The following is a 26,802-nucleotide window of genomic DNA, read 5'->3' as shown; positions in this document are numbered from 1 at the left end:
TGCCAGTACGTAAACTGATCCTGGATGTGGTCATGCGATGAAACAGCTCTTTTAATTATTTCATAAAAGGACTTCTACTGACTTCTGTATTGTCTTTGTTTTGAAATCATTCATTGCAATTTAGACAATTCATGTCAATTTTTTGGCTCATGCTTAAGTCATTGCCGCCTTAAATGTTTTGCCAAATTTGATGTGCAGCACCACATTAGCACTTAAAACTAAGTAGCTTCCTATGTGTACTGTGAATTGTCATTCTCATGCATGCATATGCATATACTGCATCAGCGAGGTCTCTCCCAGACAAAGATTTCAAAGCAGACGGGGGTTTCAAGATGTGCTTGAAGCACAAAGAAACGGGCAACGTAGACATTTCCTTTCAAAATCATAAGATGTCCAGCAGTGCATCGGCTCAGAACTGGCAACCAAAACCGTGGGAGGCAGGTACATCCATCGACTGTCTGAAGAAGTCTGCCTAAAACACAGTACTGTATGTAGCCTTTGTTTGAAATATTAAAGGATAACCGATAAGCAGAACAGAAATTCACATTTTTTATGGGTACTTGATTATTGGCATTTGAGGTTCAGTTGAAAATTGCAACCAAAATTCAGTTCCAAACCATAGATTTATTGATATAAAAAATTTTAATTGAGCGCAATAGTATTTCATCTACACTACACTTAAAGGTCCCATATTATGAAAAACTCTTTTTTTCTGGGATTTGGGGTGTTATTTTGTGTCTCTGGTGCTACCACACTTATACAAAGTGTGAAATAAGACCATCCATGCTTTTTTGAGTGAGATACGGATTTCTGAAAGCACCCTGCCTGCAGCGTCAAAACGAGCCGATCGAATTTGCCGCCTACTGTTACATAACAAGCCCATACATTTGCATACTCCCACCCACCAGCCACCACCCCCTCCTCCTCTCCCTGGTGTCTCTCCACCCACCAGATGCACAGCTACCTTCTTACAGATCCGCTATTTCGCTATCAAAAGCACTGTGTTAGGAACCATCATGTTGAGGCGCCACACGCAGTGTTCTGTTGTTGGCTGTAAAGACAAGCACAAATCACTCCATCGGCTCCCAGAGAGGAGAGGACAGAAGAGCAGGGTGGATTGAATTCATTTTTGAGGGCAACGTCCCCACTACAGTTGGCAAAAACCTGTTGGTGTGTGCTAACCACTTCGAGGCTGACTGTTTCTCCAACCTCGGTCAGTATGAGGCAGGATTAGCTGGGAGACTTTCTCTAAAGGAGGAGTCACTTCCAGCTTTGTGTGGAATACCTACAGACTAGGGACATGTAAGTATACAAATAATTAGCTGTCTGTTTCTTTTGTAGATTAGCGCAAATTCTTGCGTGTTGTAGAGTGTGTTTTGCCACTGAGAACAATGTAAGGCTAACCGCTAGCTTCGAGACTACGACTTCAGCCATCAATGGTTAGCTCGCTGCTGCCGTAGCTTTTGGTGCATCACACTACGTTTCTGATCTTGCAAATGATTTAATGCATGTTCGAGGGATATGCCAGCATTTACAAATATTTGGCTGTGTTCATTTTGCAGTTTTACACTAACTAACCAAGTTGTGTTTGCCACTTAACACAAGCTAACGCTAACCGCTAGCTTCTAGTTAGCAATCAGCATGCTCTCCATACCCAGCGACCCAGTCAGTCAAGTGATACATACACAGACACTCCGCTGGGTCTAAGCTTTGGGAATTGGAGAAAATAATGCATTTGGAAAAGTTTTCTAAGCTGGAATATGTTAGAAAAGCCCAGGGCAAAACGAGGGTATGATTGAAACTGCTACATCACAGCACTTTTTACACTCCAAGCCAACCATTCTGTGCAATGAGTTTCTTCACTTGGAGTTTGTTTATGAGTGATCCTTTTTTACGCTGTATGTAGCTGTTGGCATAGCTATACATGTAAGATAAGGTTGATGTCACTTCTCTCTTTTTATATAGGCCAGTGCATCATTACAGTAACCTGCTGTTGATCAAGTGTAGCAGTGAGCTGTTACAGCTTGAATTTACACTGTAACAGTGATGTCATGTTTTACTCCTATGTATGCCCTGTTATCATAACAATATACTTTTGTTATAGCTGTCCAGGCTACTGTGTCCTGCAAGGACTAATGTTGTAATGCACTGCATTAGAACAAGAATGCTGATAGAAGACAAGCCACCACATCATCAGGGGATCCTCTTTTCAAACAGAGTGCACAGCGAAACCAGTGAAGACTGAGGCCACATTCGTAAAATGTTATTTTTTTTTCACTCAAAAAACTATTTAATTGTACATGACACAAAATACTACAACTTGGTACTTTCAACACAATAGATAAACCAAAAAAATACACACTTAAATACCTGAGAAACTACAAAATTCAAAGTGCAAAATGTCACTCTCTTAACAGTTGTTGAATAATCTAGTAAATGATATTAGTGATTCACTTGTGTGTGTGTGTGTGTGTGTGTGTGTGTGTGTGTGTGTGTGTGTACTGCACAGGGTATATTGATCATTTGATGGACATGATCATGGAGAAGGTCATTGTCGACCCATCATCTGCATTGTTGCACACTTTGCATATGTGCATTGATACTAACAAGTAAAAAAATCATGCATGTATAAAGCTTAAGAAAAAGAAACCTTGCAGACCAGCATTTTCAACCAATAATAGCACCCACGTTTTAGATTTGAATATGTGTGCTCTAGCTAGCTACTTTTTCTCAGCCTGAGGTGAATAGCCAGTAGCGCTGGTCAGCAGTGTTGTCTGTGTGCGCTCTGCCCATTCATGTGTAAATGTGACAGTGCACTGAAACTAACAGCACAATTCAATTCAATTCGTTAGACCGGTCAATGTCTCAGCAACCCAGTGGTTGCTCGAAATCTCCTCCTCTTTATGTAAACAACCAGGATCTTCGGACTCTCTGCTTTCATATGATACCACGCTTTTGTGGCTTGCGTTACGTGATAAAATCAGCAGACGCACTAAAGTGGACATACGCTATTTCCGTGTTTTTGTTACATGCACAAGTAATTCTTGGGGTATGAATTATGTTTTGTTTGGATGGCAATGCTTGGTAGAGGCTTTTAGCTGAGTTTCTTCCTGTCATTCTGGTATGCTACAAGTTAGGATTGGTACTTCCTAGCATGAGCATCAACCACCTGAACTGCGGGCATCTCACACTGACCCCTGTACAGGCGGCACTCATATTGAAGAGAAAAAGATAGAAAGACATTTTTTGACTAACCTTTCAGAAGCGTCCTGCTAAATTTTCTGAGTCTGAGGTTCTGTAGGAGCCTTCATAATAAGCTTCATAGTACGCTTCATAATATGTCACCTTTAATACACTCAGAATCAGAATCAGAAATACTTTATTGATCCCAGAGGGGAAATTGTTTTTGTTACAGGTGCTCCTTATAGGTATAGAAGAGATTGAAGAGATTAATTAGAAGAAACACACACATATATATATACATATATATATATATATATATATATATATATATATATAGGGCCATTCAGAGGGAGGAGTTGTACAGTTTGATTTCCTGTGGCATTGAGTGAGTCTCTCACTGAAAGTACTCTTGTAACAGAGTACAAAGTACTCTAGCACATCATGGATTGGGTGTGAGACATTGTCCAAGATAGTCCGTAGCTTAGTCAGCATCCTCCTCTCTGACACCATCGTCAGTCACACTCCATTCCCACAACGTTACTGGCCTTGCGTATCAGTTTGTTGAGTCTGTTGGTGTCCGCCATCCTCAGCCTGCTGCCCCCGCATGCAACAGCATAGAGAATAGCACTAGCCACCACAGACTCATAGAAAATCCTGAGCATAGTCTGGCAGATGTTAAAGGACCTCACTCACCTCAGAAAATAGAGACAACTCTGGCCCTTCCTGTAGAGAGTGTCGGTGTTCTTTGCCCAGTACAGTTTATTGTCAATATGTACTCCCAGGTACTTGTAATCCTCTACAACATACACACTGACCCCCTGGCTGGAAACAGGGGTCATCGGTGCCTATGTTCTCCTCAGGTCCACTACCAGTTCCTTAGTCTTTGCCACGTTTAGTTGCAGATGGTTCTGCTCACACCATGTGACAAAGTTGTCCACAGCATACCTGTGCTCATCCTCATCACCCTTACTGATACATCCAACTATCGCAGAAAACTTCTGAAGATGGCAGGTCTCTGTGCAATAGTTGAACTCCGTGGTGTAGAGGGTGAAGAGGAAGGGAGAGAGGACAGTCCCCTGCGGGGCCCCAGTGTAACTGACCACTCTGTCTGACACACAGTGTTGCAGGTACACACACTGTGGTCTGCCAGTCAGGTAGTCCACAATCCAGGACACTAGGGATGCATCCACCTGCATTACTGTCAGCTTGTCACCCAGTAGAGCTGGACGAATAGTGTTGTGCAAATGCACTGGAGAAGTCAAAAACATAACCCTCACAGTGCTCACTGGCTTGTCCAGGTGGGCGTAGACACGGTTGAGCAGGTATATGATGGCATCCTCAACTCCAAGTCGGGGCTGATAGGGCCTGGAGCCTTATTTAAATGGAGTCTCATCAGCTGTCTTGTGATCTGGTCAGCAGTGACGCACACTGTGGAGGTGACAGGTGGGGGAGGGGTGTAGTCCTCAGGTTGGAGAGTACAGTCAGTCTGGCAGCTGGAGGAGGAGGTGTGAAGAGGGCTCACACAAGAGGATGGGAGGGTGTAAAGCCTGGTTTACGCTTCTGCGTCGCGTCGACGCCGTACCTACGCTGTCGACGCAGACCCCTATGCGGACCCTACGCCGTAGCCTGACGCGCACCTCCAAAAAATCCTGACTACGCGTCGCGTCGACGCGTCGTGACGTGAACGTCGAGGACTGTGATTGGTCCACTCAGAACTTATTTTCGGTTCAGCCGCAGCCCTATGGTTGCAGCACAACAACACTGCCATTTTCAAAGTTTGGTGGTGAGAGCTACAAGAAAAAATGGACCAAGCCGAAGAAAGAATTATCGAGGAGGTACGCAAGTACGACCACCTCTACAACTCCCGGCAGTATAAAGACTGCCAAATGGCCAACAATTTGTGGAGGGAATTCTTGCAAAACACGGGGATCCGACAAGAGCCCCCCGAAACCATACAAAGACACAGCCACACACCCCTAGCGGCTTGGTGGTGAATTGCGGAGCAATGCGTTCCCTCGATGCAGAACTATGAATGCTCAGTGACGGCGTCAGGTGTACGCCGTAGGTACGGCGTCGCCGCGACGCAGCAGCGTAAACCAGGCATAAGAAGGAGGAGGAGGAGGAGGAGGAGGAGGAGGGGGGGAGTGGGGAGTGGTTGATAGTGGTCGTCCAGGACAGTCAGCAGAGGAGTCAGAGGGGGGATATGTCAGGCCTACAGTGTCAAATCTATTAAAAAACAGATTCAGTTCATTGGCCCTGTCAACGCTGCCTTCAATTCCTCTGTTGTTGGTCGTTCTGAAGCCAGTGACGGTCCTCATTCCACTCCAGACCTCTCTCAAGTTGTTCTGCTGGAGTTTCCACTCCTGCTTCTCCTGTATTTCTCCGTAGCCTCCTTGATTTTCACCTTCAGTTCCCCCTGTATTTTTTCTCACCACCTCCCTGTGACCAGCTCTGAAAGCCCTCTTCTTATCATTGAGGATGACTTTGATGTCCTTTGTTACCCATGACTTGTTATTTGGATAACAATGGACAGTCCTGGCTGGGACAATCGAGTCCACACAGGCAGGCATGGCAGTGGACAGTGAAGCAGAAAGTACAGAGGGGGAGATGGATTTGATGTTTCTGAAGGAGATTGTCCGTTGTTCCTTGAGCATGGGGATGGGGAAGTTTATGTCCATAATTATTGCCAGGTGATCAGAGATGTGGAGATTAAGGCTGGAGATGAGTGGGATTGAGAGACCAGAGCAGCAGACTAGATCAAGGATATGCCCACAGTTGTCTGTGGGGAAGTTGATGTGCTGGGTGAGTTTGAGGGATTGTAGCAGGTCCATGAAGTCGGAAGCAGATTTGCAGTTAGCATTGTCAATGTGAAGGTTAAAATCTCCAAAAAGGAGGACAGAGGGTGATATGGCAGATAACTGGGTGACAAAGTGGGAGAAGTTGGAGGGGAATGAGGGGTTTGGTTTGGGGGGGCAGTAGATTATGGCAGTGACCAGGGGGGTGGGACCAGGGAGTTTTGCACCAACTAATTTTACTACCATCTGGGACAATATAAGCTACTCCACAAAATTCACTTAACTGGGCAAAAAAATGCTTAAAATGAGATTCTTATCAGAAATTCGTTCAAACTGCACACAGAATAGCCCAGACAGGTTACACCACCTGGGACTGCCCACCCATTAAACAATTTTGGAAATAAATCAGTCACTGTTTTCCTGGGCTGCCACATTCCATTATGGCCCTCTCGCTGCTTACTTGGAGACATATCAACAACCAATCTGCACAAATCCAACAGCAGATTACTGGAAATGAACTGAAAATCAGGGAACACCGCAGACATTACATACTGTAAAAATGTAAGAATTATATTTCTTTGGAAATGTATCTATGTACCTGACAACAAACACTTTCGGCAAATTAAATGCCAAAATTATATGACATGGTCCGGAGTAACATTACAGTGAAGTTAAACACTATGCAACTATAACTAACTTGTGGTCAAGTCATGGCATGGAGCCTTACAGGAGTCTGACCATCCACTTCATCAACAACAAGTGGGAGTTGTGCAGCAAGTGTTTACAGACTTCATAGTTCCCTGATGATCACAGGGAAAAGAGATTTCAACCATGCAAATCTCAAAACAGTGTTTCCTCAGTTGTACCAACACATTGACTTTCCAACAAGGGAAGCAACACACTGGACCTGGTTTACACAACACTGAGAGGAGCATACAAGGCCTTACCCCTCCCCGATCTCGGTGCCTCAGACCACATCACTGTGATGCTAATGCAAGCATACAGGCCGAAGGTCAAAGTCACCAGACCGGTCCAGAAGCAGGTACGGGTGTGGACAGAGGGTGCCTCCTCAGCATGTCAGGACTGCTTTAACATCACAGACTGGGACATGTTTAAGCAGGCAGCCACCAACAAACCACCAGATCATCCAGGAATATTCAGACACTGTTGCTGCCTACATCAGCAAATGCATCGTTGATGTGACGAACACCAAGACCATCACAGTACGGAACAACCAGAAACCATGGCTGACGGGGGAAGTCCACAGGCTACTTAGAGCCCGGAACGCTGCTTTCAGAGCAGGCGATGAGGCTGTTCTGAGATCAGCAAGACCCAACTTGTCCCATGGCATCAGACTAGCAAAGAGGCAGTACAGCAGCAGGATAACCCGCCACTTCACTGACAGCAGAGACACAAGGAGTCTGTGGCAGGGGATACAGACCATCACGGACTATAAAGCCCGACCACAGACCTGTGACAGTGACATCGCTCTGCTGAACAGTCTAAATAACTTCTTTGGACAGCTTGAAGCTGACAACAACACCCCTGCACAGAAGACACCACCCCCTCCAGATGACTAGGTGCTGTCCCTGTCTCCAGCTAGCGTGAGGAGATACCTGTCCAGGATAAAAGGTCCTGACAACATTCCTGGTCGTGAGCTTAAGAAATGTGCAGAGGAGCTCACAGATGTCCTCAAAGACATCTTCAGCACCTCCCTGAACCAAGCTGTTGTCCCCACCTGCTTAGAGAGTACCACCATTGTCCCTGTTCCAAAGAAGACTTATCCATCCTGCTTCAACGACTACCGCCCTGTGGCACTGACCCCCATCATCATGAAGTGCTTCGAGCGGTTAGTCATGCACCACATCAAATCTGTCCTCCCTCCCTCCCTGGACCCCTACCAATTTGCATATCAGGCCAACTGGTCCACTGATGATGCAATCTCCACCACCCTCCACTCGGCTCTCACCCACCTGGACAATAAGGACTCATACGTGTGGAAGCTGTTCTTAGACTTAAGTTCAGTTTTCAACACAATCATCCCCCAACAGCTGATACAGAAACTGGACTGTCTAGGACTAAACACCTCACTCTGCAACTGGTTGTTGGACTTCCTGACCGGACGACCACAGGCAGTCCGGGTTGGCAGCAATGCATCCAGCACTATCATGCTGAACACAGGGGCCCCCAAGGATGTGTGCTCAGTCCCCTCCTCTTCACCCTGCTGACCCACGACTGCACACAACACACAACACCAACCTCTTCATAAAATTTGCAGGCGACACTACTGTGGTGGGGCTCATCAATAATAACGATGAGTCAAACTAAACGGACAAGGGGAGCCAACTGGCCACATGGTGCAGAGACAACAATCTCTCTCTTAATGTGGAGAAGATGAAGGAGATTGTTGTCGACTTCCGGAGAGCCTCCACCATGCAACCCCCACTGACCATTAATGGTGCTGCTGTGGAGAGAGTGACCAGTACCAAGTTCCTGGGCGTGGACCTCACTGAGGACCTCTCCTGGAGCAGAAACACATCTTCACTGGCAAGGAAAGCTCAGCAGCGCCTCTACTTCCTCCGCAGGCTGAAAAGAGCCAGAGCATCAGTCCTCATCATGCACACCTTCTACCGTGGAACCACTGAGAGCATCCTGACTAGTTGCATCACTGTGTGGTACGGCGGCTGCACTGTATCCTGCCGGAAGACCCTGCAGTGCATAGTAAGAGCAGCTGAGAGGATCATCAGTGCCCCCCTCCCCTCCCTCCAGGACATTTACAGCACACGCCTGGCCCGCCTTATCGGCCAGAACCTGCAGACGGGCTGAACTCCCTCCCAGCTCTCCTCCCCCTTCCTTCCCTGCCCTCTGCCCCCACAAACTCTGGACACTGACCCCCCCCCCCCCCCCCCACCATCATGCACAAACCAAACAGAACCAGCCACTTTACAAACTCAAAAAACTCTTTTACAAACCTAAATTGCACTATGTACAGTCAATTGCTGTACACAATCTGTCTACAAGCTGTACTGTACATCGTTTATTTATCTTTGATACATTTCACACTGTTTATACTGTTCATATTTCCATATCATACCATATATCTTAGATTGCCATATTTTTCCTAGATCTTTTAAATCTGTATATATTTTTTTATTTTATATTTTCTATTACATTCTATATTTTATATTTCATGTTTATTGCTGTTTGCACCAGGGATTTAAGGGAAATGATATTTCAATTCTGTGCATGTCCTGTACATATAGTAGCATTAATAATAAAGTTGACTTGACTAAACACATGCATTTCATAAGTTTGGATTATTTATTTAACATGGGTTTCGCTGAAAAAACATTTATATTACTTTATGCAAGGCATCAAAAAATATAATACTACTACTAAACTGATAATTTGGCAAAGCCAGCATATCAGCCCACTGCAGATATATACAGTGTTGTCATAACTGTTGACAAACAGAAAGAGATTTTTTAGAAATAATGTCTATGTAAACCACTTCCTCTGTGCAGTCACCACCTGCCCATACTCCAGTAGAAATGTCAAAACAGTCAGAAAACACAAGTACTTTACATTCAACTCATGCTGAACTGTAGCATGATACATAAAGATACAGAACAAATAACCAATTTCACAGGGTGGGTGATTTTAACACTGAAAAAGAAAAGTAAACTTTGAACATATTGTCCTGCACAGAACAAATTTCACCGCTACGGTGTCCTGCAAGGAACATAATGCAGGAATTGCTAAATGTGTCGTGGGATAACAAGTGAAACTGCCTTACATCTACATGATATATTTTGTCTACCAGCAAGTACTGACAAGTTTGTTTTCCAACTGTAAAATGTCCCGCTGAGGACAGACCTTGGTCACAATTCATAAATGACAATCATGTAGTGTGACATGCGAAACGACCTCTCAGGTGAGACAATGAAAGAGAGAAAAAGTCTGGTTAGCTGTGCCAACAGTACTCCTGCCTATTGGCATTTCCTCGAGGGAGTATGCCATGCTGTCGTAACATTATCCATGGTCCTTTGTGGGAATTGTGGGAACATGCTTATCATCACAAACTCCTGATCTAACACTAGCAGCCTGTTTGATGCTAGGGCTGGGTGATAAAACGATAACGATATGTCTCGCGATAGACACGTCAATATCAATAAAAAATGCGCTTGATAAAACATTCAATAGTTTTTTTTCTTCGTCGGAAGATACCAGAAGTTGCGAAGCAAGGTTGGTTGCACGAACAAAGGCACTCACTCTCTGGTAACATAGCAATGTAGGGAGTAATCATTGATCAGTGGGAGTGACACGCTAACAGCCAGTATCACGTTCGGTTGCGCCATCACGTTGTCTCGTGTTTGATTCTTCGCGAGGAGTGAGAAGAGAAATAGAAAGTGAGTGCTGCAGCAAGCAAAGAAATTGTTGATAAAACACGGAAAGTCAGCTCACCAGTATGGCAGTTTTTTGGATTTTGTAAGTCGGACCGTAGTCAGACCAATGTGGTCTGTAAAGTATGCAAGACCGTCGTCCCCACCAAGACCGGTTAATACCACAAACTTGTTTTACCACCTTAGCCGTGCTCACCCTTCAGAGCGCAGCCATATTCACCAACGTCCAATAACATGTGCAACCGTAGCACCACCGCACAAGCAGCAGACCACCATGCAGAGGTACTCTGCTTCAGTGTCTTATGACAAATCATCTAAAAGGCACAAAGACATAAGGGGGGCAGTGGCATATCATATAGCTAAAGACGTGCTTTCGCTGAGCACTGTGGAGAAGCCAGGTTATAAAAATCTCTTGCACGTGCTTGACCTCAATGTTATACTTGGCTCAAAGTACTTTTCTAAGACTGCCATTTGTTTTCTATGTTACAGATGTAAAGTCTACCTCAGTTTATTGTAATTTCTCCTGTGTTTATAAAACACTGCACATATTTTAAAACACTTAAGTCACCAGAAGAGTAATCAGCTTGTGAATGTCCTGGCACTAAACCTGCAGAAAAAAAGTTCTCAGGTTTCTCTATGTTTACATTTTTATACTTTGCACTATTTTGTTACACTTTATTAAGCATTTGTTATGTATTCTTCATTTTTGCACCTTAATGTTAAGATATAGTGTGTGAGTGTTCATTGTGATTTTAGACTTTTATTTACATTTATTATGTGAGTGTTTTCCATGGTTGTGTTGACATTTCCTTTCCTTTCTGCCTTGATAGCTGAGGGGATTATAATCAGAGGAAGCTTAATAAAAATGTTTAAATTTAATGTATTTATCTGCTGGTCCTTATTTTAAATAGGTCATAAAAAATATCAATAATTATCGATATTGACCAATATAAAACACTTATAACGTGATACAGTTTTCAGCCATATCGCCCAGCCCTAGTTGTACCTGCCATCCTTGTTATCTTGATGCTACCCAGCAAATGTATAAAAAATGACCGAATGGGCCAAACTTAACACCGCCTCTTGTATTTGCTTTTATGTTGCAGTGCATACAGCCTTTTTTTTTTTCAGTACACAAGACCAACAGCATCACAAACGATGCTTCTGTCAGTTTGGCCGGCAGTTGCTTCACCTGCCTCCCCAGTGACATCTGAATGTGTGCGTGATCATGAAACACAACGTGCTGTGATTTGTCGGGATAATACGCGTAGTCTTGCCAGTCACCCCATCAAGGCACAGAAAGAGACCATCATGAAAGACAAAAATATCGTGTAGTCTGATCCCAGCATTAGGGTTACTCTAAACTATGTTTGTTTTGGTTATGTGTTCATGTAAAAACAAAAAATAGCATCGTTATCAGATTTTTTAAATAATCCATATTAGTACTGGCCTCAAAAAAAAAAAAACACTCAGGTATTATTCATTGAAATGAAAGACTGTTAGAGAATACTCAGCCCAAAATTTGAGTAGGCAGGTGTTAATATAATTCAGCTCTCTAATTCTTTGTGGTACAACATACTAGATGGCTATAGTGGTAAATGGAACATCAGAAAATGGCACTCTCATCTTTGCATGAACCATGTGGTAGTTCTAGGTATGTATTGACCCACACATACACACTAGCACTCCACACACTGTGGGCTCTCTGACTCTTGTGTCACTCCTAGTCATAGCCTTAACAGTGTGTCTCTGCTCATATTGTTCTCTTTTTTTTCAATTTCAATTGCGATGTTTGTTCTTGTAAAGGAGTTAAATGAAGTCTCTGTAGCAGAAGCAACCGGGTTGAAAGTGAATGGAAGAACGGTATTACTGTCACTTTTTGGCCTACTTTGCCCTTTCATCTAGAGTTGATGGCCTTTGACGGCATATGTTCTGCATCAGTGCCAGTGTGTGCATGTATTGAGGAAATATGCTCAAAATTACCCCACATCTGAATCTGTCAACTAAAGACATGCACACAAGCAGCAGTAACATGACACAGTCATTTCACCTTCTCCCAGACTGGTGTGCAGCCTGTGAAGAGACAGTAGTGTTAAATCATCTTATTTGTTCATTTTGTCTGGTATGGATGTGTTTGTGCTTACATAGCAAATAGTCTGCTAGAGATACGCTATGTGTGAATGTGTGACTGGCCGGCTTTAGTGACACATGCACAGCAAAAACCACCTCAAGTGAGCATGCGTACATACATCTATACACACACACACACACACACACACACACACACACACACACACACGTTGTGTTTTTATCACTTGTGGGGACGTTACATAGACTTACATTCATTTCCTGGAGCCTTACCCTAAACCCAAACCTAACCCTAACCACTATTTGCCTATTCCTAACCCTATATCTAACCTAACCTAGCCCGTAACCCTATCCTCAGTCTTCACGTAAAATTTGATGATTTACATTAAGGGGGCCTGCATTTTGTCCCCATAAGGCAGGTGAGTCCCCACAATGTGACTGTATAAACAGATTTTTGTGCCCACAACGTGATAAATACCTGGTCTCACACACACACACACACACACACACACACACACACAGCACAAGACACCAGTGTTGGGCAAGCTACTTGGAGCTGTTGGAGCTAAGATACTTACTCTACATGTTTAATTACATTGAACCAACTTCATTGCAAGTCAGTGCTATCTCAGTGGCCAATAAAACAGCTGTGCTCTCTGCTGGCAAAAAAAAACAAGCAACAAAAAAAAACATATGCTCCACATAATAACAACAAGCTGGTGTCTAGAATGTGTGCATGTTTATCTATATTTGTGTGTGTGTGTGTGTGTGTGTGAGAAACAGAGAGAGAGAGAGAGAGAGAGAGAGAGAGCGTGCAACTGCGCTTGCATGGCTGATGTTCAATTTAGACACATTTTGAGCACATTCGCAGGACAAACTGGTAACACAGAATTTAATACATTTAATAATTCAGACAGCTCTGCTGTGTTTGAACTTCGAACATGCTTAGGAAAATGTAGTTTGTGTGCACACTGCCGTACTACTTGATTAATAAAAGAGCTAAGCTACTGAAAAGTTATTTGATTGAGAAAACAGCAATGCTACCACCACACTACTGAAAAATGTAGTTCAAGTAGTAACGCCGCTACTGCCTGAGTTCACAGACACACATATTGACATAATACACTTTGGTGGAAAGTGCAGGGTATATTATATAAGCACAGCAGTCATAGTACCATGGGACTTGTCTATCAAGTACATTTATATACAGCAGCAACACCACACATACTGACTTGCCATCACAGAAGAGGGGGCTTTCCTGTAACAACAAATCTAGCTGAGCTTGTGCTGCAGTATGAAGTGTGGAGATAACATTAAGTCTGGCTGTGTGAGACGGCACAAAAAGCAAAGTGAAAAAACAGTTATCCACATCCAAGATACTTGTCTGGTTATTTAATTGGCTTCAAATGAGACTCAACGTTCACACAGTTTCTCTTTACTGTGCCTCAATATTAAACACAGCAACATTGCTCCTACATACCAGCCTAGAATAGATGCCACTGGCTACATTAGCTGTGAAACATGAGACCACCAAATTTAACAGGCTAACCACGCTTCAGTTTTGAGGGGAATCCTCCTTTGTATCAGCCCTCAAAGCAGTGTGAAGTAAAATAATTAGTGCACACATAAATCCTTAGAGTTTTCCAGTTGCTGTGGAGACATTTCCATCAAGTTAATCCAAGTCTTCACTTTCTCAGATGGTGGGAGTAGATGAAGACTTTTGTGTTGGTTCTTTAGCAAACAACAGAGAAGTTGGTGTGCTTTGCTCACGTTACCTTCCAAATCTTCGTGTTACCAGGGTCTGAGTTATAGCGAGTAAAATAGTTGTTACTGGATGTAACTCCAGTTGCATGAGTACATGTAAAGCCCTCTCCCTGCAATGCATGGCAGCCACAGTAAAGTGCATTGTTTTTCCGATGCTAAAACTTTTATCACAGTTATGACAGGATTGCAAAATCCATGTCCAGAAGGTGACATTGTTGACAGTGAGGAAACCAGTACACCACCCATAGGTGTACTACGAAGCAAGGTTGGTATAGCCAGGCTTTCTTTGCGTGAGCTGGCTCAACAAAAGCTTAAACCCCAATCAGAAATAATGGGTATCATGATGGTGGTCATCAGCCTCAAGTTTCAGGCTCTGTGTGTATTCTCATAAAAAGGTACATTTGGTGCATCATTTGACTCTACTTCCACACAAAATGGACGGATCAAAAGCCATCTACTTCAGCCAATAGGAACAGGTTATTGTAATGGAGAACAATGAAGAATACAAACAGATTATGAGAGGTAAAGACAACACTGTTGATGCAAATAAGGCATAAGAGGAATGCTGGTACAAAACTACTAATTGTGTAAATTTGTAAGTTGATATGTATTTTACAACTCAGTGCACTCTCAATGCTCTCAAGGGAAAAAAAAATCATCATTACAAACTGAATGCATGTGGGCAGGAAAGCAGTGCATGCATGCATGTACAAAGCCAAAATGTCATCATAACTCTCGGCCCATGGAAGTCTACAGTGGTTACTGAATGCTATATCAATTAAGAAATGCAAGTTTTTAAAGTCATAATACATCAACAATATGGCAGTGGTTGTGACTAAATGTGGTCTGTGACCTTGAGCAGTACGCACAAGGTGGTGGCCGCTTGTCTACACTATTTGTATATGTATGTATGTTAACAGCTTGTGTTATATGATCTTAACCTCTCTGTTGGGACTTGGAGGAGAAAATCTGCTGAGAGGCTGTTTCCAGCATGCACAATTACACATAAATGATATAGCAGAGATCTCACACTGAACCACTGAAATATTTACCCATCCTCATCATGCTGGAGAGAACACCCCAAGCAGACCCTAGCAGCTCTTTATGTGCACTGGTAAGTTAAAAGGCTGCATTTGTTGTATTGCTGAGCCCCTCAGAAGCACAAGTGCTGCTCAGTTCACATAATAGCTACATGAAGGGTGTACTAGAAAGAAAGATTAATGGGTTAGCAAGGTATATTGGGCCTAAAGCCAGCATTTTCAATGCCATGAACGTGGCCCTCTTTTAACAAGCCTTGATTGTGATGGCAACTTTTGCTATACACCTAACCTCTTTAATATTAACTCTTGTTTTAGGCTCTGTTAATAGACACTATTGCTCCTCTCAGCGGCCTGTGACTGTAAGCTTTTTAACCCTCCTGCGGTCTTTGCTTTCTGTTAACTACTTCTGTTTTTGTCTTCCCGGTCAAAAGTGACCATTCCCATGTAGCTTATTATAAATCCATGACAATTATATATGTGTGTGTGTGTGTGTGTGTGTGTGTATATATATATGTGTGTATGTATGTATATGTATATATATATATATGTATAAAAAACACGACACACATGGAAGAGGATGTGGGACCTATGGATGCTTCGAAACCCCACATCCATGTGGACTGCAAAGCAACTTGAGACCCAGTGCTCTAATATCCGTAAGAACAACCTACTGTTGCAATTAGAGATTGACGTGCCTCATCCACGGTACAAAGATGCTATGGCAAGCGGGAGCCAGGACGACAGGTCAGTGCAGGGATGACATCTGCATCCCCAAATAATGAGATTGGGTACCAAGCCCCAGGAAGCACAGACACCCTGAACACAAGGGCAGCTGACCTGAGAGAACAGATAACAGAATCCTGGGGGAAACACAACTACCTACCTGCCAAGGCTAAGAGACAAAGTACTAGATGAATCTCTACTGGAAGACGTGAACACGGCACTGATGACTATATCCACAGAAACCATCACCAAGACCAATCAGCTGATGTATGCAGCGGCAACAGTCATCCTGTGCATGCTAGGCTACAAGATGAACAGCAGTAGCCGGAAGGAGCAGGGGAACCCTCCATGGAAGAGGAGACTGGAGAGCAAAATCACGGCAACAAGGAGGGAGGTTAGCTTGCTAACTGAGCTACAGAAAGGTGTAAAGATCAGGAAAGAAGTGCCAAGGAGATACAACAAGCTGTCCATAGATGAAGCTCTGGAGACTACCAAGCAGAGGCTCACAGCTCTTGCTACCCGCCTTAAGAGATACAGCAGAGAAGCCGAGATCAGGAGAATAAATAGACTGTTCTCCAACAACCCAGCTAAGGTCTACTCTCAATGGAAGGGTAGTAAGAAGACCCAGACAGACCCACCAAAGTCTGAAACTGAGCTCTACTGGAAGAGTATCTGAGAGAAGGAGGCATCGTATAACACCAATGCCCAGTGGTTGCTCAAATTGAAAGCAGACCACAGTAGCCTCCCAGAACAGGAACCAGTAGAAATTACCACTGCAGACATCCAAGAAAGAGTGTCAAAAATGAAGAGCTGGACAGCACCTGGGCCCGACATGATCCACGCCTACTGGCTCAAAAAGCTAACTGCACTCCAGGAACGACCGGCAGCACAGATGAATCAGCTGCTAAGATTGAGAACCTACCCAGAGTGGCTGACCCAAGACCATACAGTCCTCATCATGAAGGATCCACAGAAGGGCCCGGTACCATCCAACTACCGGACTATAACCTGCCTGAGCACAACATGGAAGCTCCTGTCAGGCATCATAGTGGCTAAGATGAGTAGGCACATGGTTCAGTACATGAGTAGAGCACAGAAAGGAATTGGCAACAACACCAGAGGAGCCAAACTCCAACTAGTGGTTGACAGGGCAGTCACCTAGGACTGTAAGATCAGAAGTACCAACCTGTGCACTGCCTGGATTGACTACAAGAAGGCCTATGACTTGATGCCACACACATGGATACTGGAGTGTCTAGACCTGTGTAGGATAGACAGGACACTTAGAGCCTACATCAAGAACTCGATGGGGTTGTGGAAGACAACTCTGGAAGCCAACTCACAGCCAATTGCAGAAGTGAGCATCAAATGTGGTATATACCAAGGAGATGCACTGTCCCCCCTGCTGTTCTGCATAGGCCTAAACCCCCTCAGCCAGATCATCACCAAGAGTGGTTTTGGATACCGATTCTGAAGTGGGACTACAATCAGCCACCTCCTCTACATGGATGACATGAAGCTGTATGTCAAGAGAGAGCGTGACATTGACTCCCTCACTCACCTCACTAGGATATACAGCAATGACATCGGGATGTCATTTGGACTGGATAAGTGTGGATGGATGGTGTGCAGAAGAGGGAAGATGATCGCCACTGAAGGGGTTGAACTACCTGAAGGCAACATATCAGATGTTCAGGACAGCTACAAATACCTAGGGATCCCACAGGCAAATGGCAATCATGAGGAAGCAACACAGAGATTAGCCACAGCTAAATACCTTCAGAGGGTGAGGCAGGTCCTGAGGAGTCAGCTGAATGGCAAGAACAAGATCCAGGCAATAAACACTTAAGCCCTGCCAGTAATCAGATACCCTGCTGGTATAAGATCCTGGCCACTGGAATAAATGGAAGCCACTGATATCAAGACAAGGAAGCTCCTTACGATGCATGGAGGGTTTCACCCTAAGTCCAGCGTCCTGAGGCTATACACTAAGCGGAAGACAGGGAGCCATGGATTAGTGAGCGTCAGAGCCACTATCCAGGAGGAAACAGCAAGCCTCTGGGAGTACATCAGGAAGATGGCCCCCAATGATGACCTGCTGAGTGAATGCCTCAGGCAGCAGAAGCCCAGCAAGGAGGAGACATGGACAGACAAGCCCCTGCATGGCATGTACAATCGACAGCTGGAGGAAGTGGCTGACATAGCGAAAACATGCCAGTGGCTGGAAAAGGCTGGACTGAAAGACAGCACAGAGGCACTGATCATGGCCACACAAGAGCAAGCCTTGAAAACAAGGTCAACAGAGGCCGGGATCTTCCACAGCAGACAAGACCCCAGGTGCAGGCTGTGCAAAGATGCCCCTAAGGCAATCCAGCACAGCTTGCAGGGAAGGCATACATGGAGCATCATAACCAGGTGGCTAGCATCGTACACAGGAACATCTGTACCGAGTATGGGCTGGAGGTCCCAGGATCAAGGTGGAAGACCCCTCCAAAGGTGATCCAGAACGACTGAGTCAAGATCCTGTGGGACTTCCAGTTCTAGACAGACAAACTGGTGATGGCAAACCAACCAGACATAGTGGAGGTAGACAAAGAACAGAAGACAGTCACAGTGGTGGATGTAGCGATCCCAAGTGACAGTAACATCAGGAAGAAAGAGCACGAGAAGCTGGAGAAATACCGGGGTTTCAAGGAGGAACTGGAGAAGATGTGGGGCACAAAGGCAAAAGTGGTCCCAGTGGTGATTGGGACACTCAAAGTGGTAACCCCCAAGCTGGGAGAATGGCTCCAGCAGATACCAGGAAGAACATCTGAGGTCTCTGTCCAGAAGAGCACACTCCTAGGAACAGCCAGGATTCTGCGCAGAACCCTCAAGCTCCCAGGCCTCTGGTAGAGGAACCGAGCTTGAAGTAGGCACAATACCTCCCCAGGCGGGGCGAGAAGGGTATTAAAAAAATAAATAAATAAATAAATAAATTATATATATATTATGACCTAATGTTGTGTGTTTCATCTTTTTATCAACTAAAATTCTTGTGAACAATACGAGTTTTGAAGTTCCATTTGCTATTTATGGCCTAACTTTGACCCACCATGCCCACCCACCCATGAGAATTTGTGGTCAATGAGCATTATACTGTGGATATATATTAGATTAGACATATCCCTTTAGAAATCCCTCAGAAATGGTTCAAAGAGATTAATAAAGTGTTTGAAGATTGAAGTCCATCATGCATGGTTTTGTATTTAAAAATATTACGTTGGCTGATGTCTCTAAGATCTATAGATTATTATGTTGTATTTTTTCTAAATGTAGTGTACCCATAAAAGCACAATGGGAGAAAGATTTGGGTTTACATCTTGCAGCAGACCATTGGGAAGCAATCTTGAGTTGTTCAAATTATCTCTCAAAATGTGTAAGGTATAATGTTATACAAATGAAGATTCTGAATAGATCCTACATTACTCCACATAAACTCAAGAAGATGAACTGTAATGTTTCAGATAAGTGTTGGCATGGCTGTGGGATGACGGGTACTCTTATGCATTTACTGCGGCATTGCCAAGAGATACAGGCATTTTGGTTAAATGTTAGAGATTTTTTGTGTAAATTATTTAAAATTAATTTTCCATTATGTCCAGCAGTGGGTCTACTGGGAAAAAATGTGGATGGAGTAACTTCAAAGGAACTTCAGCATTTGTTAGATTTAGCTTTTTTTTTTCAGTTAAACAAACAATACTCATCAATTGGAAGGTGAGGAAGTTAAATTGTTTTAAAATAGATTACTGGCTAAATGATTATCTGTAATTGATATCCATGGAACAAGCAGCATCTGTTCTGCATGATATGAGCAGTGATCATAAAAATTTATTCAGTCAGATTATGTCACTCTTGAATAACAAACAAATGGATTGGGATTCACTATGATACGTATTTACATCATAGTGGTGGTCATGCAGGCCTTAGGCCTGCAGACTCCCTCTCCATGTTTTCAATTGTGAACATATATTTGTATTATTCTGCACTCTCTGTCTCATGCCTGGTGCTGGTGGGTTGGGGCTGGGCCTCTGACCTGCTGGCATACAGCTGTGCAGGGGCTTAGTGCCTATCTCACAGTACTGGGCCACTCCCTTTGTGTTGAGTGTGCCTATGTATGTATGTATGTATATATGTACGTGTACTGTGCAATGTTTTGTTATATTGTGCAAGAAAAATAAAAATTATTATATATTAAAAAAGATTAGACATATTGTGCTATTTTTCACAGATTACCCAGTTTCAATGTCTAACAAGGACTTTTGCTTTGAAACCACTGAAAATGATTAAATAGTGACACAAAATACCATGTTCCCGATCAAAACTGACTTGAATGATTCATATAGTAGAGAACAAAAGCAAATGAACAAAATCAAGCCCGAGCAAAAAACAAATCTTATTCTGTTTCTCTGGGTCCTTTTGAAAAAAAAAAAATGAAAAGCAAAAAATCTTCACAATCTATCTGCATGCACATGTTGAGCAGTGTGTTGTGATTTTGGCATGTGCCTTGGAAATAGATGCACTACATTTGTGGCAAACAAGGCCGGTTTTGACATCTCTTTGTACACAAGAGATGTTAGATTTAGCTTTTTTTCTTGGTACACACAGTTTGGTACACACAGTTTGCACCTCTTCCTCTTCCTGGTGGCTCTTGCTTCTGGTGCTTGAACATCTCTCACTCTCTTGTGTCCTGGTCATCGAAATGCAACACCCAGGACAGTGAAAAGTCTTCAGGGGCATTGTGGCTCGAAAGATTGCAGAGTCCTACTTCATAAATCTGATGGTGGATTCATTGTTGGATCTGTAGACACCAGACAGAATCGAGATACCCATGAAGCCTTGAAAGTCCATTCGGTCTACCTCCTCCCAAGCATCTTTGTACACCCATCTCCCCTCCAAGTTGGTCATGTTCATGACTATTGTTTGGATTTCCTGTCAGGAGCAATTCGAAGCAGGACTTTATGTCATCCATCCAGGATATGGCATACCTTGACCCTTGAGTCTTCTTGATGACATTTTCTGCCGACAGCCAACCTCTCCTCTCAGGTGGGATGAACACCAGGAGAAAGTCACATTCTTTGACTGGAATGTAACCACAGCAGGAGCATCCTCTTCATCACTGGATTGTTTCCCATCAGTGGTCTCTTCGCCTGGATCATAATCTGTGTCATCCTCATCTTCTGACACCTCTTCTCAAAAGCATCTTCAATGTCATTTTCCTCCCCTCTCCCCTCCTCATCAGTCTCATGATCAAAGAAATAATCTGAAGCCTCAGCCCTTGTGCTGCCACAGAAATGAATTTACACACACACACACACACACACACACACACACACACACACACCTCTATTTTAGGGTTAGGCCCTATTGTAATCTTACCCTCTCATTTTTCATGACTGGTCATTTCTTACCAGGAAGACCAAGGGTGTACATAAGTTCAATAAAACATCAAAAATTGAAAATGAATCTCAAAATTCATTCTGTGTGTTCAGATGCCATGTGTGAACAAAGTCAAGGAATCTTATGACAGATGAAATTAACTACATAATTTAGAGAGAGAAATTGTCAATTGGCCAGATTTGACCGCAAAAACAACAGGAGGGTTAACATTGTGTAGCCTGCATTCTGATGTTATATTCATGACATAACTTTAATGCAAACCTAGAATGCTGTGCAATTTTGGTCTGATGCACTGAAATTAGCATTTTCTGTTGTCACATAGTATTAACAACAACTTGGAGAAAGCTGCAAGGATTATGAAAAACATCTTTCTTGCAGTTTATTTCTTTAAACATACCGCTGTGTTACATACCCTACTGTGAGAAACACAGGCACATGTGCACAACTTTTTTCTGAGGATGAACTGGAAAAGAGCATGGCCAGAAAGTACAGGATGTCTCTTTATGTGTGAGTCAAACTAATAGACTACTTCCCTCGACTGTGACCCTGACCTCTCTTGCTCCCTCACTCATCCTATACACAATCCAAATCAGAATCAGAAGAAGCTTTATTGCCAAGTACGATTTTACACATACAAGGAATTAGTTGTTGTTTGCAACCTCTCTTTCTCATCCTCCATCCCAGATTTACTCTCCTCATTCATTCATTTATCCATTCATTCATTTTCTTCTTGGTCTTAAAAATCCCTATTTACTTTATTCCACCCTCACCCATCCTCATTTTTGTGCCTCAGGATACAGTAGCATAATGTGCGGGATCAATCTGACAGCAAGGCAGATGCACACAACACACACCTTGGATGACAGGCAGGCTTTGGTCAAAAGCTAGTGCTCTAAAAATACAAGTACAGGGCTAAATTTTGTTTATGCCAATTATGTATGTCAGCACATACATTAACAATTGTATGGGATACAGCACAGTTCACAATCCAGCACAACTCAGAATAACCTACAGTACAGTATATATATATATATATATATATATATATATATATATATATAAAAAAGTCAGCATCTGCAAGTATGTGGGTCCATCCCTGCACATCACAAACATGCATACTCATGCCAAAGTATGATCCAGGGCATTTGGCTTTAAAAGTATTCCTTTTTTCAGAGATACACCAATCCAATACTGATATCCGTCTGATACTGACTCAGATAGCTGGACCGGGTATCTGTGACATTGAGGCTGATCAATTCAATGTTTATGTCTACATGCCCATTTTCACTAAATGTTTCCAAAGAATTTTCATTCCTGTGTGTTTTGAATGTTGTTTTTACCATGTTACTTGTTTACCACTTGTGTGTGAATTGTGAACTTATCAAGTTTGTTTGCACGAGATCAGGACTTAAATGTGATTCAATGTTTACATTTTGTTGTCATTTGTTGCAGTTGTATCATTTTATACTGAAATTTTAATTGCTGATCAAGTAGTTGCATTTAAAAGGTTTACACTTGAATTGTAATTCCTGTTTATTGTGAAGATTTGTTACTAAGTGGCTGGTGCATATTCATTATCATTTTAATGATAAATAATTCAGGAAATTTATATCTATTGAATTGTTTGATACATTTTGTTTTACAATGTCCGGAAAGCATTGTTTATGTCAGTGTTGGATTGGTACTCAGTATCGGCAGATATCCAAATCGAGATAGAAGAATTGGATCAGAACTGAAAAAAAAAAAGTGGATCATACATCCCTAACCTTTCCTATCTGCAGTGTTGTCATTTGGTTGGGTCCCCTCGGGTTAATCCAGTCTCTTTCAGGATCAAAAACCACAATTGCTGATTCAGTGGTGTGGCTGCAGTAGCTCTCCACACAGAGAACAGCAGGTCAGCTGATAAAAGACCACTCTCTTCCCTTTCAAACTGTACATCACAGACAGTTTGATGAATTCAGTGATTAAGGCTGGGAATCAGAAAACTAAGACAAAGTGTGTTTGTGTGTGGCTGATTCAAAGCACTTGGCTTTAAAACGTTCTTCCTGCCCAACCAGGACCTTGGCGGAACACATATTTAAAATGGTGGTGATTATATTTTTACATTACACTTAAAGAACAGGGATGATGGAGCAGGAGGACTTCTTTAGCGCTATGCTTGTGTGTGATTGAGTGAGAGAGAGAGAAACTGTTTGTGATTGTGTGTGGAAAAAAACAGAGTACAGAACATTTCAGGCTTGCCTAAACATGTACTGAGCAGTTCAGGTCTTCTCCCCCTGTCAAACAGTCAACCATCTCTGTGACACTGCAGAAGTCCCATAACCAGTCAGCCTGGTATGACTGAATGACAGTGTCTATCAGGCCTGCCAAGCTCCTGATTCACATGGAACTTCTGTTTGTACACACAATGAAGTGCTTCAATCAAGACCAGCCGTTTAGATGACAGCATCAATTATTCCTGCATTGGTCAAAGCAGAAACACTTTTCCCCGGAACAGGTCTTCTCCAGTCATTCAACTGTTTCCACTGAACATCAACGCAACGTGACCGTCTTCTACAGCGTTTACTGCCTCTCCTCTTGCACTCCCAGTTTCTTGTATGAGGTTGTGTGAAATAAAGTTGCAAAGTCTCAGGTGTGGTGCAGGTATTGTAGCTATTAAATAGGACATCCTCTGCAATGAGTGTAAAAGCTACATTCAGAACATTCATAGTCAATTCTACTTTCACACACCATGGCTGTTACAACATTCTACTTGGTTGCAATATAATATTGTATGGGTAAATGTTAAAGATATACCAAGCTTTGTGTCTTCCCTTACGTATATATCAGGATTTCAAAAGGAAAGTAATTGTAGCAACCACAGTATAATCTACCTGTCATATTCTGCTACAAAAACTATTATCTTGAAGGGAGTTTACAGAGACCTCATTATTCATAAAAGTATCTTGTGGGGTTCTTTTTATATTGCAGATATATATTTATTAAGAATTAATAATCTATATTTGCATTATACTAATGAACTTTGCTGAGGGGATAATGTAGGTTTTCATTCCAAAAGGATGGAAATTATTGAACACAAATTAGATCAAATATTGTAACTTCTCTATGCAAAAACATTCCCAAAACGTGCACTGAGTCTGACCCTTGCATTAAATATTATTTCAAGTAGCCTGCTGGATGAGACCTTCAGTCACTAATGATGACCAGATGTGCGGCTTGCATGACTCATAATGGTCTGGTGCCCTGCCCTTTAATCTCTGCTGCAAATTGCCAACTGCCACTAGGTCAAAGTACACGGTTTCATGCCAAGTTATGTATGTCTCTCTAACTGTAACATACAAACAATGCAGGGCGATGGTAAACACTACCACAGTGAAATAGGATCTTATCTTCATGTAGCAATAAAACTTGGAATGCAACAACTGTTACCATGTCAATGGTGTTATGTGCCTATGCCAAAGAAGGGCAATAATAGCCTGTATTAAATTGTTGAGGGATACGCCTGAGTCCATGTTCAATGATTGCGTTACCTAGGGGTATAAAATAGCATAACCTGCGATTAAGGTCATCATACATTCACTTATGATGACTACGGGCACACAATTATTTCCTACAGAAATTGAGAAAGCTTTTGAGCCGTGCCCGTGCGTGCGTGCCATCACTGGATATTATGAGGAGCTAACTGGAGCCCCGGTGACCAACATTTACCTTAAAACAGTGAAATAAATCAGTAATGCAACACTTACTTGCCAATGACCTCACAGAGCTCATACACATCTTCAAAGAGAATGTCGTCGTCCGCCATAGTCCGACCCCGGCTGGGGAAAATTGATTCCTAAAATATGCGTCCCAAATCGTATTATGTTCCTAAATGGGGAAAACGAAGGCCACAAGCAGCTGACCGTTTGACAGAACTAACTGACAAAACACCATTCGTGTCGTCGGCAGCACAATAGTCAGTAAAGAGTTTGAAAGAAAGGTTCCTAAATTCCAGTTGTTGCCTCCTTCGCCGACCCCCCTACCCCCGAAAACGCTGCGTCGCTGTACGAGAATCGGCACGGGGGAGCTCAATAATCCAATTTGGGAGTCCACCGGTTCGGCCCCGCCTTTCCCACCGCTTCCCAGTGTCGTACCGTCCCAAAAAGCAAACCATACGTGGTTGTCAAACAAACACTGTAAACTACTCCACTGCTGAGTCTGCTCCCGCAAACGGATCCAACCATTAACGTACAATGCCGTGCTCAGAAAAGAGGAAACGGACAGAGCTGATGGACAGATCAGGTTCGGGTTACAGCACTGGTCCAGGTGGGTTCAGTGCTCTTCACTTCCCGAGCAGCCACGGGTTACACTTTGGTGTTTTCAGGGATGCAGATAGTCCTTCTGCCGTGTAACTGACGGGCGGGTTAAAGTCTTCAATGTACAATTCAGTGGGTTCACTCTCTGTGTGTTTCTTCTTGGCTCAGCAACATTTTCTAGCCTTTGGTTAATATTTTTCCGTACCACTGTCGCCCGTGTGCCTGGACGTTCAGCTCCACGGAGCTTCGAGAAAACTGAGCTCCTCCTACTCGGGGGTTATGAAACTGCTCCGCTGTCCTCCATTTGGGCGCTACCCTGTTACGCAGGATTCCATTGAGCCTATAATCTTTGATCCAATATGGCGGAATGGCAGCGCTATAGAGGCTTTTCTAAAACTACAGTTTCCTGACGATGTTTTCAATGGATAGAAATGGGTCGTGTCTAAATGGTAACAACCACTGCTTTTCATTAGCTGTTCCAACTGCCCTCGTTTCCCCTCAGCCCGTAGTAATACGTAACAGCTTACGTTGCATGAAGGCCACTTGGAGAAGAGAGGGAAGGTGGGCGTGGGAGGAGCGGGGGATTTAAACAGAGCACATTTCCCCTGTACCTTTAAGTACAAACTATCATGGATCGCCAGCACTTGCAGGCTTAGTTCCATTTTCCTTTTTGCAAATCATCAGAATTATCTTCTGAGGAAAATTGCAATATGTCGGTGCCTGGTAATTTGTTGCATCAGTTTCTGATTTAGAAATTTCTTGTGATCTGTATCATGAATATTGTAATTGTTATTGTTACAAGGTTATTGTATCTTCCAAAACAGCATTTTTTCATGAGTTTACATTTAAAGTTGGAGATAAAGAAATCACACAAGCTGAACAGTACAGTCTAAGTAAATATTAACTGTAATCATTTATTTCCTTGTTCAGTGGTAAACAGTTTTACAAAGCCTACATCACTTCCACTTAACCAAACGCATAACTGCAATGCACTATGGGTGAATATACCACTGGAATGGCCATCATTGTTGACTCGCTCCCTCAGACCACCAGGGGTTGATCTTGCCAAGCT

At 43.1% G+C, this 26,802-nt stretch overlaps 1 protein-coding gene across 23 annotated transcripts in view; it reads right to left on the bottom strand.

The window, feature by feature from the left end:
• caska (calcium/calmodulin-dependent serine protein kinase a) overlaps positions 1–26,245 on the bottom strand; it is a 154,088-nt gene extending 127,843 nt beyond the window's left edge. For 22 of the 23 annotated variants that reach the window (XM_076746671.1, XM_076746674.1, XM_076746672.1 and 19 more), the window contains exon 1: positions 25,182–26,245. In XM_076746671.1, coding sequence (XP_076602786.1) covers positions 25,182–25,240 — 59 coding nt within the window. In that variant the 5' untranslated portion in view covers positions 25,241–26,245. The remainder of the gene's footprint in view (positions 1–25,181) is intronic. The other variant, XM_076746693.1, reaches the window with a different exon arrangement.
• Between the last annotated feature and the right edge of the window lie 557 nt (positions 26,246–26,802).

The sequence above is a fragment of the Chaetodon auriga genome, chromosome 13 (assembly GCF_051107435.1).
Source record: "Chaetodon auriga isolate fChaAug3 chromosome 13, fChaAug3.hap1, whole genome shotgun sequence".
Classification (NCBI taxonomy): Eukaryota; Metazoa; Chordata; class Actinopteri; order Chaetodontiformes; family Chaetodontidae; genus Chaetodon; species Chaetodon auriga.
Note: the sequence above shows the minus strand (reverse complement) of the source record. Positions and strands in the feature narration are given on the sequence as shown.